The following is a 19,895-nucleotide window of genomic DNA, read 5'->3' as shown; positions in this document are numbered from 1 at the left end:
GGAAGGAGTGAGTGATGCCATTGTGCAGAGGGAAGAGGACGCCTTGGCAGCTGCTTTGGCAGACAAACTAAGCTCAGCCTGGGTGAGAGAGGATGAGGAGGATGAGGACGGCTTGGTCATCCACTCTACTAATTGCTCTGCATGTTGAGGCTCAACATGGCCAGCTCCCGAACAGAAGGACGAGCGTGTCAAACGGCCACGTGCTGAAGAGGATGCACCGTGTCCACCAGCAGCGTTGCATCTAGATACAGAGCCTGCTTGCAATCGTGACTCTCTGCCTCTCTTTGTTGTCCTTCCAGACATTGTAATGGCCTGCACAGGACAAAATCAGTACACACACCTCGTACCTTTAGGTACAAACTGGAGAGGACAAGTGCAGTAACAGCAACTACGTTTAGGTGCAAATGAACAGCACACTTGCAGTAACAGCAACTACGTTTAGGTGCAAATAAACAGCACACTTGCAGTAACAGCAACTACCTTTAGGTGCAAATGAACAGCACACATGCAGTAACAGCAACTACGTTTAGGTGCAAATGAACAGCACACTTGCAGTAACAGCAACTATGTTTAGGTGCAAACAGCACACTTGCACTAATAGCAACTATGTTTAGGTGCAAATGAACAGCACACAGGCAGTAACAGCAAATACGTTTAGGTGCAAATAAACAGCACACTTGCAGTAACAGCAACTACGTTTAGGTGCAAATGAACTGCACACTTGCAGTAACAGCAACTACGTTTAGGTGCAAATGAACAGCACACTTGCAGTAACAGCAACTACGTTTAGGTGCAAATGAACAGCACACGTGCAGTAACAGCAACTACGTTTAGGTGCAAATGAACAGCACACGTGCAGTAACGGCAACTACGTTTAGGTGCTATTAAACAGCACACGTGCAGTAACAGCAACTACGTTTAGGTGCAAATAAACAGGAAAAGTGCAGTAACACCGACTACGTTTAGGTGTAAACTAAACAGCACACAGGCAATACAACACGTTAGAACACTGCAGCTAGCACAATCTACTGCCTGACAAATAGGAATAGCTGATCTAGCCAAGCTATACAGTGTATAAATATATGTACAACTCCTAGGATGTATATATATTCTCTACACACTGTAAATGTAACTAAACTGATTAGCCTGCCTGCTCTATCTATCTGGTAGAAAAGACACTGTCTATCTCTCTCTATAGGACTTCTCTCATTAACAACACCGCAACACACTACACGTGGCCGCCTTGCAGGCAGCCTTTTATAGTGTGGGGTGTGTGCTAAAGCCCTGAGCCATAATTGGCAAAAGCCACCACCCTGGCTTTGGCCAATTATGGCTCTCCGCTTTTTGCGCGCTGTGATTGGCCAAGCATGCGGGTCATAGTGCATGCTTGGCCAATCATCAGCGCGCAATGCCGCAGTGAATTATGGGCCATTGCACGGCACTCGAATTTGGCGCAAACGACCCGTTTTATTCAAATTTCGTCGAACCTACGGACAGACGATGTTCGAGTCGAACATACGTTCGACTCGAACACAAAGCTCATCCCTAAACACCAATCAAGCAATGGCTCAGGAGAGCATGAGTCTGTACCAGACCTGGGTTTTCTGTAAACATATCGGTTGTCACCCCTGGCAACTGTGGCAAGAAGTCTGTGGCCTGCAGGGGGTACCAATGAACATGAGGAATGTAAAGATGTGTATTATGGCCGCTTATGTGAAGTGGTCAGCCCAGAAAGGACACAACAGTCTGAAACCACCGTGAGGTGTAGCCAACCATCTTTGGTGTGCTGGTCTGCTGTTACCCCTAGCAACAGGGATCCTGTGTTACATGCAGGGGGTGTTGGTGGGTCCGGAAAGGCTGCAGTGTTTCTCCATGACCACATGGAAGAGTCAGCCTGTGGAGACACCACAGACGACACAACACACTCAAATGAAGTGCGTTATCTCCCATCTGTGGTTCTTGTACCAGGTGCTGGTAGGCTTGGAATGGGTAAGACTGTTGCAGTTTATGGGACAGAACCCAATGAAGTGGAATTGTGTTCAGCGGGGAGCTCAGTACAGGTGGACTTGCTACAGTGTGCTATCTGAAGTAGTGGGGAGGCACAGGGTAAAGCCCAACTGTCAGCAGGTCTAAAGATGAAAAAGGACATGGGGACTCTGTATGTACCTGGTGGAATCCAGCAGAGTGCTGAAGAGCTGTACTAGGCGTGACCAAAGAAATCCATATACCATGTTCCCTAGTGACAGACAGGTGCTGTGGTGGGTAAGAGGCCACCCACAATAGCTACAGCTATGTCTAAGTGTCATGATGATTCTCTAAAGCAGTGGTTCTCAACCTGGGGGTCGGGACCCCCTCAGGGGTCAAATGATTATTTGCCAGGGGTCATCAAATCCTGGGCTGTTCCTGAAGCCCACACCACTCTCCCAGCCTTCTTGCCACTGCTCAGCAGGGCTACCTCTGGAGCCGGTGGCCACCCAGCTGGGCTGTTCCTGGAGCACACAGCAGCCCACTCAGCCTCTTCGCAGCCACCCATTCAGTTCACGGCATTGCTGGGGGGCAGAGACTAGAGGTCCGCTGACTAGTGAGGATTGTGAGGTGGGAGGGGTTGGAGGAGACCCTATCTCCTGATTTCAGCATAGGTGTCACTGCTACGAGACACCACAAAGTCAGAGACACACTGGGTAACACTACCTGTGATTATAGTTGCCATTAACCACTTAAGCCCCGGACCTTTAGGCAGCTAAATGCCCAGGCCAGGTTTTGCGATTCGGCACTGCGTCGCTTTAACAGACAATTGCGCGGTCGTGCGACATGGCTCCCAAACAAAATTGGCGTCCTTTTTTCCTCACAAATAGAGCTTTCTTTTGGTGGTATTTGATCACCTCTGCGGTTTTTATTTTTTGCGCTATAAACAAAAATAAAGCGACAATTTTGAAAAAAATTCAATATTTTGTACTTGTTATAATAAATATCCCCCAAAAACATATATAAAAAAAAAAATTTCCCTCAGTTTAGGCCGATACCTATTCTTCGACCTATCTTTAGTAAAAAAAAATCGCAATAAGTGTTTATCGATTGGTTTGCGCAAAATTTATAGCGTTTACAAAATAGGGGATAGTTTTATTGCATTTTTATTAATTATGTTTTTTTTACTACTAATGGCGGCGATCAGCGATTTTTTTTTCGTGACTGCGACATTATGGCGGACACTTCGGACAATTTTGACACATTTTTGGGACCATTGTCATTTTCACAGCAAAAAATGCATTTAAATTGCATTGTTTATTGTGAAAATGACAGTTGCAGTTTGGGAGTTAACCACAGGGGGCGCTGTAGGAGTTGGGGTTCACCTAGTGTGTGTTTACAACTGTAGGGGGGGTGGCTGTAGGACTGACGTCATCGATCGAGTCTCCCTTATATAAGGGATCACTCGAACGATACGCCGCCACAGTGAAGCACGGGGAAGCCGTGTTTACACACGGCTCTCCCCGTTCTTCAGCTCCGGGGAGCGATTGCGACGGAGCGGCTATAAACAAATAGCCGCGCCGTCGTCCCGGATCGCTCCCCGAGGGAACCCGACCGCCGCATGTAGCGGGGGTGGGTCCCGATCGGACCCCCGACCCGCGGAAAGGCAAGGACGTACATGTACGCCCATTTGCCTGTACGTGCCATTCTGTGGACGTACATATACATGCGGCGGTCGGGAAGTGGTTAAAAGTCCCCACTACAGTTCTCAGGTCAGCAGATGACCTTGATCAAGAGCACCTAAGTTGGCTAAACAGATCTCCCCCCAGCATTGCCACTCATCCCATTCTCCCTTCACCAAGGAGTAAGAGAAGGAATTTAAAATAGAGAATACATGGAAGGGAGAGGAAAAGAGGGAGAGGAAGAAAGAAAAATGGAGAGAAAGAATAAGAGAAAAAACAAGAAAGACGGCTAGAGAGGGATGGGGGGAAAAAAAACAAGAAATTAGGATAGCGAGAGGTAAAAGGGAAAAAAAGGACAACAAAGAGAAAGAGTGGTACATCCTAAAATGTACCATATGAGGTATTTTTTTTGTATAATCTTTATTTTTATTTTTAAATCAAAAGACAAAAACAGTATGACTTCACAACAAAGCCACAACAATCAGGGAGGGAGGGGAGGGTAAGAGGCTACCATATGAGGTTTTAATACTGTACGAGTGGAGAGGACTCAGGGAGCGCTAAATTTCCATGGGTTAGGGGTGCAGATTATGGGGCAAATTCACAAAGCAGATGCGCCGACTTAACTCGAGATTTCTAATTTTACTCCGCGCGTATCTTTGCGCCCGATCCTCAAAACGAAAAATCCGGTTTTTCCGTCATCCCTAAAATAATTACTCCGGCGCATCCTCTGACGCAAATTACGCTAGTCACGCCGCTTTATTTGATAGGCAAAGATGCAAATGAGGGAGATAGGGCGATCCTCAAAATTAAGTGTGTGCGCCGTAGATTACGCCCTGTGCGCCGTAGATAACGCCCTGTACGCACCTGTTAGTTTTCTGGAGCAAAATTAGACTTTATAAAAGCAGCCCTAATTTTACACCAGCCCTGTAAAGGTCTGCTGAAGCAACACCATTTAGGAAGAGCTGCCAACACTTCTTTGCTGGACTTCATTGTGACTGCCAAAATGCCCGGGCCATCAATGATTATAACGGCACTCGCAACTTTACAGGCGCAGAGAAGGAGGAGGGCACAGGAGAGGGTATACCGCCCACGCCAAGATCTCTTTGGCATGACTGCGTCTGAGGTCATTGGCAACTTCAGATTTAACCAGGAAGCCATCCTGGACTTAACCAGGATCCTGCAGGATGATCTGAACACCCCAACCCAACGATCCCATGCCCTGCCAGCTCACATTAAAGTTATGGCCACCCTGCATTTTCTGGCCACTGGGTCTTTTCAAAGAACATGTGGAGGTCTGGCTGGGATGGTACAGTCCTCGATGAGCAGGTGTGTGCACCAGGTTGTCCCTGCAATACTGAGACGCATGGGCAGTCAATTTGAAAAGCCCACCCAGGAGGACCAGCGAATGAAGAGCATGGCTGACTTTTATCAGATTGCCCGATTCCCACGGACCATCGGGGCCATTGACTGTACCCATGTGGCACTACAGCCCCCCCATGATACAGAGCACCTGTTCAGGAATCGCAAAAACTGGCATTCCATCAATGTGCAGGTAATCGTAGATGCCCATGGCCTCATCTGGCATGTCTGTGCCAAATTTCCGGGTTCTTGCCATGACAGCTACATCTTCAGGCAGACCAACATATCACGTGAATTGGAGCAGAACGTGTATGGAGACAGCTGGCTGGTTGGTGAGTGACATTGGTGTCAGGTATGACTGTCCCCCCCATGATGCAGACATCACAAGGGGCACATGCATGACTAATATCCTCCTGTCTTTTCCCTTCCAGGTGACTCTGGATATGCCCTGGGACCTCACATGATGACCCCCTTCAGGAATCCCCAAACCCCAGGAGAGCAACGCTACAACGAGGCTCATATTCGCACCCGGGCAGTAGTGGAGCGTACATTTGGGCTGCTGAAGTCCCGCTTCAGATGCCTGGACAAGACTGGGGGTACACTGCTGTATTCCCCAGACTTTGTGTGCCAAATAATAGGGGCTTGTTGCATTCTTCACAACTTTGCAATGAGAAGGGGACTGGAGATTAACTTACGTGCTGACCTGACCCCCCACCCAGGCAATCCCCCCCTAGCCAACTCTACCCGGTCTACTGAGGGCACAGTAGCCAGGAGATGCCTCGCAGAAGGCATCTTTTCTCAGTAAATGGCCATAAATCATGTCACAATGATATTATTTGTTTTCACTGCAAACGCACATGAATTATGTGACAATGATATTATTTGTTTTCACTGCAAATGCACATGAATTATGTGACAATGAGAATGTTGCTTTGCACAGTAAACGAACATGATTAATGACACATTGAGAATGTTTTTGTCTCTGGAAACGCACATGATTTATGTCACAATGAAAATGCATGAATGCACACCACTGTGGTCCCTAGCACAGACACATCACATGCACATCGAATTGGATTAGATCCAAGTACCCCCCCCCCCCTTTGGTACTTGGGAGCAGTAACGCCCCGCCACTGCTCCAATTATGTCACTGTGCATTCATACACCATTCAGGAACCTAGGATGACTTCTCCCTGGTCCTGGGGATCCCTTCTCCACCAAAACTGAGGGTGACACCCTTATTTTGTCAGGAATGCCACCCCCCCACATTCACACATCATTCACACACATAAACCAAATCATAAGTACAGTATAATAAAACAAATTATAAAACCAAAAAAAAAAAGTACCCCTGGTATTTAAGTCCGGCGGCGAGTGCTCCGTCTGGGCTGCCCACGGGCAGGGGCATGGGCACGGCCACGGGCACCTGGAGGATCTTCACGGGGGGGGAGCAGGGGAGGGAGTATCTTCATTGGGGGGGGGGGCAGGGGAGGGAGTATCTTCATGGGGGGGGGGAGCAGGGGAGGGAGGAGCCTCCTCTGGTGTCTGACCTCCGGCTGGCCTGCCCTCCAAGGCCACTGCTATCCTGTTCAGTCAGTCAGTGATGGCAGCCGTATTGGCCTGGCCAGCCCGTGTGTTGTCCTGCACAGCCCGGGTGTTGTCCTGCACAGCCCGGGTGAGGGCAGTCACCTCCTGGCCCACGCCTGTTGTGGCGGTATGCAGGTACCACAAACAGGTGATGACACCCAATGAATTGGTGGCCACATCACTGAGTGACTCCCTCATTACATCCAGGCTGTGCTCCATCTTGGCCATAGTTTTTTTGATGTCACCCAGACTGCGGGTCTGCTGGGCATTGTCCCTCAGCAGACTGGCCGGCATATGCTCAGACCCCCCCCTGGTCTCCTGGGTCGCCATCCTGCCTGCCCCTGAGGCTTGTGGCCAGGTAGGAGGGGATAGAGTGACCCTTGTGGGTTGCGGCATGTTGTGGGAGGAGTGGGAGGGGCTACCCCTGATGGTGGCCTGACTGGTGCCAGCCTCTGGGGTAGCCTCTGGGGGAGCCTCTGGGGGAGCCTCTGGGGGAGCCTCTGGGGTAGCCTCAAGGGGAGCCTCAAGGGTCTCGTCAAATGTCATGAGATCTGTGGCAATAATGATTTCCCGGCCAATCTGGAGATCTTCTTCCTCCTCCCCCTCATCCTCCCCCCCCTCATCCTCCTCCCCCTCAGCCTCCTCATGAGGGGAGGTTTGGCCACTCCCCTCCCCTGGGGACTCCTCAGCAGCCTCCTGTCTTTGGGGTGGTGCAGCAGCCTGGCCTGATGGCCCAGCAATCTCCTGGTCATCTGTGGAAGACACCAAACAATCACAGGTTTGAGGATCCACACACTTGGCACATGTTCCCTTCCCCCACCCACACATGCTAATCACCAAATAGAAAAACAAAAAGCTTACCTGGCCTCACAGGAACATCAGACTGATAACCAGGCAGGCCCACCACCTGCTCTGGCTCGAAACACCGGGCCACTGCCCATTCCTCCTCAGTCAGCCGGATGGGGCATGGTCCCCCTCCTCCAGTGCCCCTCCTATGCGCAGTGAGCTTGGCCACCTTATTGCGGACCACGCTCCTCAGATCATTGATCTCTTTCTTAATGCCAGCGGGGGTCCTCGTCTCCCCTCCCCCTGCCGCATTTATGTGATCTGTTATTTTTGCATATATCCTCTTCCTTTGGGCCGGGGAGGTGTTCCGGCTATCAGGCCCATGTAAATATCTTCCATATTGGATGATATACCTGGCAAGGATTTGCTTTTCAACATGGGAAAAATTCAGCTTCCTGCGTTTTGGAGCCATCACAAACACCACACAGCAACAAGAAAACTCACAGGACCAACACACAAAAATACACACCAAACAAATACACAAAAATACACACACAAGCAGACAGCTACTACAAAGTCAAACACAAACACACAAAAACCAAACACAAAATCCAAGCAGAAAAAAAACAAAACAAAAAAATTAGCAGAAACAATCAAACAAAAATTACACTTATCACAAACCAACAACTACTATCTACTACTCCTCCAACACTTCTCTATCACACACAACTTACCAACAAACACTGACAAACTAAGAGCAGAAGCAAATTGCTCATGGAAGGGAACACAGGGAAATACTTTTGCAAATGAAGTGTGTTTGACTGGAGCTAGTTAAGCACAGGGCGATCCTCAAACTAAGTACACTTGGCCTTTTACCGATCTCACTGATTGCGCCAAGCAAAGTTCTGCACATGCGCAGTGAGCAGCAGATTCCTGCGCGCATGCGCAGTACGGCCGGACCTTCATTTGCATGGGGTCACGGCTCATTACAATGAAGCACGCCCACTTCCTTCCCACTTGCCATAACCCCGCCTTACGCCTCCGAATTTAGGTTACGGCAGGCGCAATTTTGTGCGCAAATGCGCTGTGGATACGGCAATTACGACACCAACTTAGGGCGCCGTAACTTTAATAACATAAGTTTAAAAAAACTTATTTTGCGCCGCTGGCTGTGGATTTGGCCCTATGTGCCTTGCCTTGGGTGCTGACAACCCACACTACGAAAATAATTTTACTGTTAGGGGTCCCCACAACTTGGGAAATTTTATCAAGGTGTCACGGCACTAAAAAGGTTGAGAACCACTGCTCTAAAGGTTGAGAAATGTATTTCTGGAAATGTCATATTTGAGAATAATCAGGGCTTTTTTTCAGGGGGAACTTGGGGGTACTCAGTTCCACCACCTCTGGCTCAGACCCTTTGGTGCCTGCTCACCACAATCACTTGTAAACACAGAAGTCTGGTTTCTGTGTTTACAAGTGACAGCTCTGCACTCTGGGGTAGATTCAGGTGCATTTGCAAATTTTTTGCGGAGGCGCAGGGCAACGTTTTTGCCCTGCGCCCCCACAAATTTTCTGCGCTACCCGCGATTCACGGAGCAGTAGCTCCGTAAATTGCACGTGCGCTCTGGCAAAATGCCCGGCGTAAGCACGCGCAATTTAAATGATCCAGTAGGGGGCTGGAATCATTTAAATTAGGAGCGTTCCCGCGCCGATCGTAGAGCGCATGCTCCGTCGGGAAACTTTCCCGACGTGCATTGCGGCAAATGACGTCGCAAGGACGTCATTTGCTTCAAAGTGAACGTGAATGGCGTCCAGCCCCATTCACGATTCACTTACGCAAACTACGTAAAGTTCAAATTTTGCGGCGCGGGAACGACGGGTATACGTAACATTTGCTGCCCCTGCTAATAGCAGGGGCAGCCTTACGCGAAAACCGCCGTACGCAAACAACGTAAACTGCGTACGCAGGGCTCGCGTAACGTTGTGAATCGGCGTTAGTATGCAATTTGCATACTATACACTGAGCACAACGGGAACGGCACCTAGCGGCCATCGCAAGAATGCAGCCTAAGATATGCGGGCATAAGAGCCTTATGCCGCGCATATCTTAGGCTGCAGTCGGCGCAACGAGGTTCCTGAATCAGGAGCATTCGTTACGCCGGCGCAAGTAAGCAATTGCGCTGCGTAACTATGGTTACGCAGGCGCAATTGCTCTCTGAATCCGGGCCTCTGTGTGTAACCCCCCTGTAATACAATCTTGATATTTAATGCCCCTTTAAGACCCTTCTACTGTTTGTGAAATCTGAAGGGGGTCGTGGTTGAGTTCCTGTACCTATTTTCTGAGAAAAAAAGCTCTGAGAATAATGTTGGTAATAGGTTTACTAAAAAGGATGGGATTAGGATGTCTTCCGTGACCGCCAGAGGCAGAGCTGCAGGGTTGTCCGTGGAAACCTCCAGGGATCTCCCTGTGTTGGAACTGGAGGTTGTCCAGGACCGCTCTGGCACTACTCTGGGGGAACAAGGAGGGACTGCACCACACAATGAGAGAGTTAGTATGTGACCAGATTGGTGAACAATTTATTCACCCTGTTAAAGCTGGTAGTGTAAAGCTGGATGTGATGGTAGCGCCACCAGAACAATCTGGTCAAAATATTGTATTGCGCCCCGCGTTTTTTGACGACATAAGTGAAACTGTGCTTGTACAATGTGATGCGTATAGAGATGACAAATGTACTGTATTTGGTAATGAGTCCCAGGTTCCTTTGGTGCCTCTTGGAACAGGTGATGCAGCGCTGCAAAATGCCTGTCAGGGAAGTACCACTGGCTGGTCCAAAGAATTGGTTGCCATGCTGGATAAGGCTAGGTTACATAACACAGATGTGGACATAACACCTGCTATGCCCAACGGAGGGATTGCAGGGTTGCCAGTGACTAAGGGCATGTTGGCCCCTGCAGAGATTGGTTCCCTCCAGTCAGAAGGACCGGTTAAGGGTGCATGCATGGCAGTTGTGTTATCCGCAGCCCAACTGCTGGAAAATAGTGCGCACAAAAAATGTGACTTATGACCTTGCAGCAGCTCACTGATGTTGTGGCAGAAGGGATAAATGTGAGACGTACATCTGACAGCACTCCAGTTTAGCTCCTGGCTGTGAAGACCGATACCACCAGTGAGGTGGAGGTCGCTGAAAATGTCTCTACCTTTCCAGCTTCAGTAGATGAGCCCCTCCATGTCATTGATAATGGAAAAGTCCCTAGAAAGGTCTTGTATGTAGAAGTGGATCGCATTAAGATGACTAATGTATTGTTGAAAAAGCTTGAAGTCCAAAAAGCACATTTGCTGTACACTTGGGTGTCTCCACCGTGGTCGGACAAGATGGTACTGCTTAGTACCAGTAGGTGGAGCCAAGTAGTACAAGCTATGCTTGATGTTAATCACAAGAGGAACTAGTTGTTACCATATTTATTAGCAGTGTGGCAAATGGTCTCAAGGTTCTCTGAGAGGGTGCTTCCAGTTACCGGTTTGGATGGAAGGCACTCAGAACGTTTGAAAACATCAGAGGTCTCTCTGCATGATGCAGTGACTAAGAAAACTTCTGCTGGTGTGGTCCAAAGTGCAGCTGAGCAGTGGTCAGTAGAGGGCACGGACACTGCCTCACCCACTTGACCTCACGTGAAGGAAGGCACCGAAATGGACATGGCAGTAGCAGAGATTTTTTCCTGTCACTGAGCAACAGACCAGGTCTGTTTTTCTTTAGCTCAGGTATGACGCTTCTGATGTTTGTTGTTCAGGAGTGGCTTGACAAGAGGAATACCACATTTGAAGCCAATGTCCAGGATCCGTCTGTGTGTGGTGGCTCTTGATGCATTGACTCCAGCCTCAGTCCACTCCTTGTGAAAGTCCCCAACACTTTTGAATGGGCTTTTCCTGACAATACTCTCCAGGTTGCGGTCATCCCTGCTGCTTGTGCACTTTTTTTCTTCCACACTTTTCCCTTCCACATAACTTTCTATTAATGTGCTTTGATGCAGCACTTTGGGAACTTTCGTATTCGTTATGTTCGCAAACAGCCAAATTTGAAAGGAAATTCCAATAACTATAATTTAATAGTTAGTAATAGCCAAGTTATTATTAGTTCTTTCAGATTTAGAATTTTCAGATTTTTGTTTTTCATTTTTCTTATTTTTGGCTTTCGAAAATTTTTGAATTTCCGAAATTTTCAAAATAGCCAAACTTTTCCAATGTCCAAATTTCCGAAATTTAGAATTTTCGAATTTCAAATTTCTGAAATGTTGACATTTCCAAATTAACAAATTTCTCTAAATTCATTAAAAAACTAATTTGGAACTAAACTAATTGCACATGTCTAGTACACAGGTGTTGGTGCTCTCTTTCTTGTAAAAATCCATATTGCTATGTGCATCCTTATAGGGGTGCACCATATAATAAAAGTGTATTTGAAATATGTAGTTTACAAAAAAAAAAAAAAAGGTTAAAAATATAAAAACTTAAAAAAGCAAACAACATTTACCACACACCATTAGAGTTATTAGATTGTGAGCTTCTCTAAGGTGACTGTTTCCTGTGGTTTATATGCCACATCTGATTCCCAACTACCTGTTCACAGCAGGCTTTCAAAAGGTGCTCAGTACCAACTTTGAGTAAACGCATTCAGTCTCATATGTTATCATGTATGACTAGCAACTAACAGGTGTCTTATAGTATTTTATGTAATTGTTTAGAAAGTAGAAAGTCTGAGAACTAGCAGTATGGGGGAAATAAAATAGAACAGTAAAAATATTAAATACTTACATCAAGTTCTACTTTAGATTCAGCAAGCCGGTCATGATCAGCGCAGTCAATCAGAAACACAATGCCATTAATGGCAGGGAGGTAATTTTTCCATACTCTTCGTGCTAAATGAAAAGTGAAACAATATAATATGATAAAGAAGTTGTAGATGTAGTTGTTTTCACATTGTGTAAAAAAGTGTAGTAATACACTTGCAAATATCACAAGTGCTTGCTACAGAGCAAAAAAAGGTTTTTAACATACTGGAAAATGTTTCCTTGTTACAAATTGAACAGGGAGCAAACCTTTTTACTGCAGATCAGAGAAACTAGAACATTATTGTGAACCAAATCAATAATGAAATAATTAATAGGTCCTAGCTGAGGGATTTTGGGTGTCATGCTTATAGACATGCTTGGGTATCCAAACTACTTATTTTATCAACCCACCGCTCATATAAATTACATTTTCTCTCTTCTCCAATCACGTAGATTTTGAACACATTTCTATAATGACGCATTACTGAATGACAAAAAAAATTAAAAAAATTGTTGTTCCATCATGTCATATTTCATATGTAATTATGTGGGATATATTAAATGTAACGTGTGTGCTTAGTCAGCTCTGCCATGTTTTAGTATGCTGCTATGTATTTTGAAATTCACATTATGATCACTATATATACATGGGATGCTTTGCTTGATGCGGGTATTTTCTCTTTTCGTCCATGGACAGACACAACCTTCACAAGTCTTGACATATGGGTTATGTTCCTGTTCATATGAGAGGACGAGGCAGAACATGTTAAATATATAAAAACATGTTACTTTAACAGAGTTGAACAGCCCCGTCCAGGGGCGGTCCCTCCGGACATAGCACTCCGCCCTGCAGATAGCAGCTCCGTTTTTTTCTGCCTAGCAGAGAAGGACGTAGCTCCCTTTGGGCCCAGAGTCCTGAAAAAGTTTTTTATTTTTGTGATTCTTCTATAAACTGCCGGCTGGGTGACAGGCTGGATAATATAGATCCTTGTAGTTTCCCCAGTCCGGCCATCGAGCGCGAGCAGACCTTAGCTACAAGCTGGGTCGGCCACGACATACCCCATGGCTCCAGGAGTGGCCGGTGGGCTTTTTGCTCCAGGGTCCACATATGACTGAAATAATAAAAGACAAATATATAGCGCAACCCCCAATATACATAAATGGAAAAAATACAACACTCAAAAACAAATGTAACAAATGTAGCAAATAATAAATAAAAAGTGAATCAATGTATCTTTTACACAAGAGGAAAATAAATATATGAAGTCCACTGGATGTAAAAAAGAACACTCGATCACTGTTCAAAGGATGTCCAGTATCTCCAACAGTAATATTACTTCACTGTGCAGAATTGCAACATGAGAAATAAATAAATAATGAATAAATCAATGAGTCTGCTGTAACAAGCTATCGAGATGTGTAAAAAACATATAGTCCACTTGTAGTGAATGAGAGCGCTGAGTCACTACTCAGAGAAGCGGCTAAATCCTCCACACATAATACAGCTTCAATATGCAGAAAAAGGGATGTAAAAATCCGGGCTGTGTGGTCCCTTACCAGAAAAGATGGATCTACAGTATATGACAAGAGATCATATAGGCATAAAGGTAAGGACTTCTTTGTACCGGAGGGGTGCAGGAAACAGGAGATCCGTCTTCCCAGGTTCCCAGGGACACTCACACTCTGTTCAGCTCGGCTTGTTTGCAGCTCTCCCGGAGGTATTGTGATCAGGAAATGGAATTAGAGGAGAAAAGAGGACTTCATAGCGCAACCAATTTAAAAATGTTCATATGAACAACTTTATTTGAAAAAAGTTGCAATGGACATCTAGGTTTGGCAACCACTTTTTTCATGAATTCAACAATGAAAAAAACGAGAGAGAAATGTCCAATATCCAAATAGGATGCATCTCTTTGCAGTATACGATAAAAACAAATATACTTATATAGTGGCTGTGTCTGATAATGAAGCTTCCAACCGACGCTGCGTTTCACCTGATAAGGTATCGACAGGGAAAGGAAACAGTACCAGACACTACACAGGCCGTTTCTCTTATAGGAGTGACAACGGAAGTGTAGGAAAATTAACCCACTTTTCCAGGTGACTCCTAAGGACTAAACAAACAGGAAAAAAAGGGAGGAGAAAGCAGCAGCCCAGTGATCTTACACACAAAGGCAGCAAACAAACCCTCTCGTTTTTGACTGACTATGTTACAAAATTAAAAAATATATATATATGTAAAAAATATTTTTTTTTTCCTTATGAAAAATCTTTTTTTTTTTTTTTATATATATTTATAAAAAAAACTTTATATATAAACAGTTTTTTCTCCTTATATATACACACAAGAGAAAAAGAAATACATAGAAGGAGGCGGGTTATATTTACTCATTAGTTGGCTATAAAAAACTGCAAAGAGGTACCTCCCGAATGGAGACTAAATGGGCATATAAATGAATTCTCCTACTTGTTTATAAAAATTCCTTCTCTAAAAAGATTCCAAAAGGAATTACATTTAATTGAAATAAAAATGCATAAATTCTATATGTATATAAAAGAACATGTATAATATCAATAATTAAATCATCTATTGATCTTCCCAGTGAATGGACACTCAGGTGTCTCCAAACACATAGAAAGTGAGGGTCCTTGGCTGCCATCGCCAGCTGCAATTAAAAACTGTTAAGCAGAAACAGCTTATGAATCTGATGAATCGCTGAAACATTTTGCTGAATAAGACCTCAGTGTTCATCAAACATGGCATCAGAGGTCCTCCCCGTGTCCCAGCTGCCAATGCGGGCCTCACCTCAGCAGTCACATTCCCCATTTAACAATGGACAGAGGGTCTTGAAACCAGGTCAGAAGAATCGCCCAAGTCTTGACTGTATGAAGATGCTAGAACCTGGCCGAAAAAAACTAAGCTCGGTGGAAACCCAGAGGGTGGTGGCAGCACTTGATGAGACAATCAAGAAACTTGAACTTGTCAGTCTTTTCCAGTATGCCATTGAATACCTGGAGAGATATAGCATAGTGTTTGGCTCTGAGCTGACGGGAGCTTTGAGGGAGCACCACAGACTACAAATTAACATGCAGAGACAACTTAGTCACTCGAGTAAAGAATTAACGGAAGAAAAGGGACAGCAAGGATCATTGTGGGGAAAAACAAATATGGCGGATACGGCTCACATGAATTTTACAACACTTCGTCAAGGAGTTCAAAGTTCAGTAAGAAACGTCTTGAGGTTGTTCTTGGCTAACCCTACTGCCAGTAAAGCAGTGAGATCCGAAGGGCAAGTAAGAGATCAGGCCTCCCAGAAACTCATCCAAAGCCTTTCAGAGTTGAGAGGATTTCTTTTTGAGATGCTCCTGACCAGCCCTCTTGAACAGAAGGAGAGGATTCGCTTGCTCCAGGAGATCACTCTCAGTGACCATAAGAACAGGGAGGCTTTGTCAGCTTTAGAAGAGGAGCTTAATGCAGCTATTCTTGATCGTGACACTGAGATTGCAAAGGAAAATGAGGTTATCTGGCAGTTGAAGATCAGTATACATCAGCTGGAGAAAAATTCGGAGTGCCAAGCGAGACGTACACTGCAAGAGGCAGAGAAACAGCAGAAGTCAGACCGCCGCGCCTCGCAAGGGAAGTGTGCAAAGCTCCAGCAGGACCTTCAGCAACTAAGATCACAGCTTAATGGTGCAATTGTTGAAAACCGTGAGGTTGAGCTAAGCCTCAGAAAGAAAAAGTATAAAGTTGAAACAGAAATTGAAAACTGGATACAGAAATATGATGCAGATATGGGAGAGAAACAAACTGAGCTGGAAGAAATAGAAGCTGTGTATGAAGAGGAAAAGGCTCAATTGGCAGAACTAAAGGAGAAGCTGTCAGTCTTCGAGGTTGAATATGTGCAGATTATGGAAGAAAGACATCAAGCCCAAATAAAGAAGGAAGCTGAAGAAAAGGAATTGGCCAAGAGGAACCAAGCGGCCGCCTTCATTCAGGCACACTGGAAAGGGTATCGGGTCCGCAAAGCAATGAAATCAAAGAAAAAGAAGAAGAAAAAGGGAAAGGGGAAAGGAGCTAGTGGTAAAGGGAAAGGCAAGAAAGGCAAAAAGTAGTGAAAAGTATTACAACATGAATGTGTCTCTTAAAGCGGAGTTCCGGCCACAATTTTAAAAATAAAAACTTTTTAAATATGAATACCCCTGTAATACACAAGCTTAATGTATTCTACTACAGTTAGTCTGTAAACTAAGGTCCGTTTTGTTAGGTTGTTACAGCATTTAGACACTTTATAAAACAGAAATTGACTGGGGCCATCTTAAGTGTGGGCATCATGAAGCCAGACTGTATGACTTCCTGGATTTCAGCCTCGCACATGCTCAGTGCTGTACAAGCAGTGTAATGGTTTCAGATCAGGTTTCAATAGCAACGGGAGTGTCAGAGGAAGTTACCGCCCCTTATCTATGCAAACCTCTCCTCCTCTCCTCCCCTCCTCCTTCCAGGAACCAGTAAATATAATAAATCATTTGTTCCTGTGCAGATATATCTACATAACAAGATGATATATATCTCTTGTTATATATGTAGTGTGTATACATATACCAGATATGTGCACTGTCAATAAATTCATTTTGTTTAGTTCCGTTTCGCATTATTAGCCGTTATTTCGTATTTTGTGCCCGAAACTCAATTCGGATTCGTACGCTCATAATGGGCACAGCAGGAGTACATCCACAGGAAGTCAGCACAGAACAGGGATGGTGGGAACCCTTCATGAGGGATTCCCACCATCCCTGCACTGAGTTCCCGGGTCTGTGCCCATTATGAGGGGTTCCCACCATCCCTGTGCTGAGTTCCCGGGTCTGTACACCCGCTGTGCTCCATTATGAGGGATTCCCACCATCCCTGCACTGAGTTCCCAGGTCTGTACACCCGCTGTGCTCCATTATGAGGGATTCCCTCCATCCCTGTACTGAGTTCCTGGGTCTGTACACCAGCTGTGCCCATTATGAGGGGTTCTCACCATCCCTGCACTGAGTTCCTGGGTCTGTACACCCGCTGTGCCCCATTATGAGAGGTTCCCACCATCCCTGTGCTGAGTTCCTCGGTCTGTACACCTGCTGTGCCCATTATGAGGGGTTCCCACCATCCCTGTGCTGAGTTCCTGGGTCTGTACACCCGCTGTGCCCCATTATGAGGGGTTCCCACCATCCCTGCACTGAGTTCCTGGGTCTGTACACCAGCTGTGCCCATTATGAGGGGTTCCCACCATCCCTGCACTGAGTTCCTGGGTCTGTACACCCGCTGTGCCCCATTTTGAGGGGTTCCCACCATCCCTGCACTGAGTTCCTGGGTCTGTACACCCGCTGTGCCCCATTATGAGGGGTTCTCACCATCCCTGCACTGAGTTCCCAGGTCTGTACACCCGCTGTGCTCCATTATGAGGGATTCCCTCCATCCCTGTACTGAGTTCCCGGGTCTGTACACCAGCTGTGCCCATTATGAGGGGTTCTCACCATCCCTGCACTGAGTTCCTGGGTCTGTACACTTGCTGTGCCCATTATGAGAGGTCCCCACCATGCCTGTGCTGAGTTCCTGGGTCTGTACACCTGCTGTGCCCCATTATGAGAGGTTCCCACCATCCCTGCACTGAGTTCCCGGGTCTGTACACCTGCTGTGCCCCATTATGAGGGGTTCCCACCATCCCTGCACTGAGTTCCCAGGTCTGTACACCCGCTGTGCTCCACTATGAGGGATTCCCTCCATCCCTGTACTGAGTTCCCGGGTCTGTACACCAGCTGTGCCCATTATGAGGGGTTCTCACCATCCCTGCACTGAGTTCCCGGGTCTTTACACCTGCTGTGCCCATTATGAGAGGTTCCCACCATCCCTGTGCTGAGTTCCTGGGTCTGTACACCAACTGTGCCCGTTATGAGAGGTTCCCACCATCCCTGCACTGAGTTCCTCGGTCTGTACACCTGCTGTGCCCATTATGAGGGGTTAATTTTGTTTATTGAAAATCTTACAAACAACAACATATACAATAAAACCATAATAAATAAGTAAAACATATTTACAAAATAATTGAATATAAATACAAACAGAAAGAACAAGAACAAAATAAACATAATCCCTACGAGAAGCCAGACTAAGAAACATCACCGTCACCATGCATGTAGCCTTTTATCAAAAATATATTTGATCTGAAAATCTAGGGGAGTGAAGCAAGGATAGAAAGAAAGCCGCACACCCCGAGATCAACAGGCAGCAGCTACAGAGTCCCGATATTCCTCCACGCCTTTATCCAGGCCTCCTGCTGCCACCTGTTTTTCTCAAGACCCCGAATCTTCCCAACCTCACCCAGAATATCCTGCACCACCACATCGACAGGGAGGATTTTACTCCGTAAGGATACCTGACACCGTGCACTCCATGTGAAAAAACGGACTACTAGACTAACTAAAAAAAGTGTTTCCAAATCATAATCCCGATGAGTCTGGAATGCCCCATACACCCACTCTGCATAACTCATATGGGGGAGGAAGGGTATACTCAGAGCCCTCCCCACCCTCTTGTACACCTCTATATTGAAAGGGCACTGAAGCAGAAAGTGATTCATGGACTCCACCACTCCTCCACACTCCACTCTCGGGCAGCCCCGATCACTCATGGAAAGAAACTTCAAGTTGCCCTTTACATATAGTTTTCCATGAAAGGCAAGCCAAGCCTGATCCCTAAACTTCATTGGGATTCTCTCCAAATTAATCAATCGCAAACCCGCCCCCAAAACCAGGCTTGGGCAATCCCTTAAGGCCAGTGGCTCGCAAAAAGCAAAGCTCATGATTCGCTTCTCAAGAAGTTTCCTTGGAAGGGATCTGACTTCTCCTGCCGTTACTTGCCACTGCCGAAGCATTTTCAAACACGGGGCAACATAAGCCGGGAGCTTGTCATGCTTGACCCTCAGGCTTTTCACTGGCCCACCATTTTCCCAGTCTCGCAGAAAGGGCCTAAACCAGGACTGTAAAATACCAACCCACCCAGGCGGTCTCTCTGCCAACATATTACCAAGATTGTACTTCACAAACATCAGAGAGAAAAAGACTACAGGGTTGATCATCCCTAGACCACCCTCCCGCCTAGGAAGGTAAGTCACATTCCTTTTGACAAGGTTTATTCTGTTCCCCCATAACAGCTGGAAGAAACAACTATAGATCCTGGTATAGAGAGAGGCTGGCAAAATGCAAACAAAACTGACATACAGAAAAATCGGAATCAGGTAAGTCTTGATCAGGTCAACCTTTTCCCTCAAGGAAAGCCGCCAGCCCTTCCAGCTTGCCACCTTGGCATCGACATTCTCCAGCCTGTTCACCCAATTTGCATGGCCATAGTCACCTGGGCCGAATTCAATGCCTAGAACTCTAATTTTTTGTTGGGGCTGCGGGAAGTCGTCCGGAAGAACAAAGCTCTCACCTTCCACGCCCATCCAGAAAGCTTCACACTTGTCCTGGTTGACCTTTGAACCTGATGCCTCTGTATACTGCCTTATCACTGAGACCACCTCCTGCGCCTCCCCAGTCCCAGAGACAAAAACAGAAACACCATCAGCATAGGCCACAACCTTCAAAGGAGGCTTACCAGCGATGCCCAAAGGTACCCCGCACAATGGTCCACTCTCTAGCCTTCTGACAAAG

At 46.3% G+C, this 19,895-nt stretch overlaps 2 protein-coding genes across 2 annotated transcripts in view; one reads left to right on the top strand and one right to left on the bottom strand.

Annotated features, from left to right (window-relative positions):
• Positions 1-19,895, bottom strand: part of LOC120932422 (GTP-binding protein SAR1b-like) — a 570,126-nt gene that overhangs the window by 117,211 nt on the left and 433,020 nt on the right. The window contains exon 5 of the mRNA XM_040344773.1: positions 12,190-12,293. Within this exon, the coding sequence (XP_040200707.1) occupies positions 12,190-12,293 (104 nt within the window). The remainder of the gene's footprint in view (positions 1-12,189; positions 12,294-19,895) is intronic.
• On the top strand, positions 14,854-16,346 carry LOC120932421 (dynein regulatory complex protein 10-like). The gene has a single exon (XM_040344771.1). The coding sequence runs from the start codon at positions 14,964-14,966 to the stop codon at positions 16,317-16,319; it is 1,356 nt and encodes a 451-aa protein (XP_040200705.1). The 5' UTR covers positions 14,854-14,963; the 3' UTR covers positions 16,320-16,346.

Source organism: Rana temporaria, chromosome 3, assembly GCF_905171775.1.
Source record: "Rana temporaria chromosome 3, aRanTem1.1, whole genome shotgun sequence".
Taxonomy (NCBI): Eukaryota; Metazoa; Chordata; class Amphibia; order Anura; family Ranidae; genus Rana; species Rana temporaria.
The sequence above is the reverse complement of the archived record's forward strand: the minus strand, read 5'-3'. Positions and strand labels throughout refer to the sequence as shown.

Bases quoted from the DNA above. Each gene is read 5' to 3' on its own strand.
- LOC120932421 (XM_040344771.1), top strand. From the start codon at position 14,964: ATGGCATCAGAGGTCCTCCCCGTGTCCCAGCTGCCAATGCGGGCCTCA.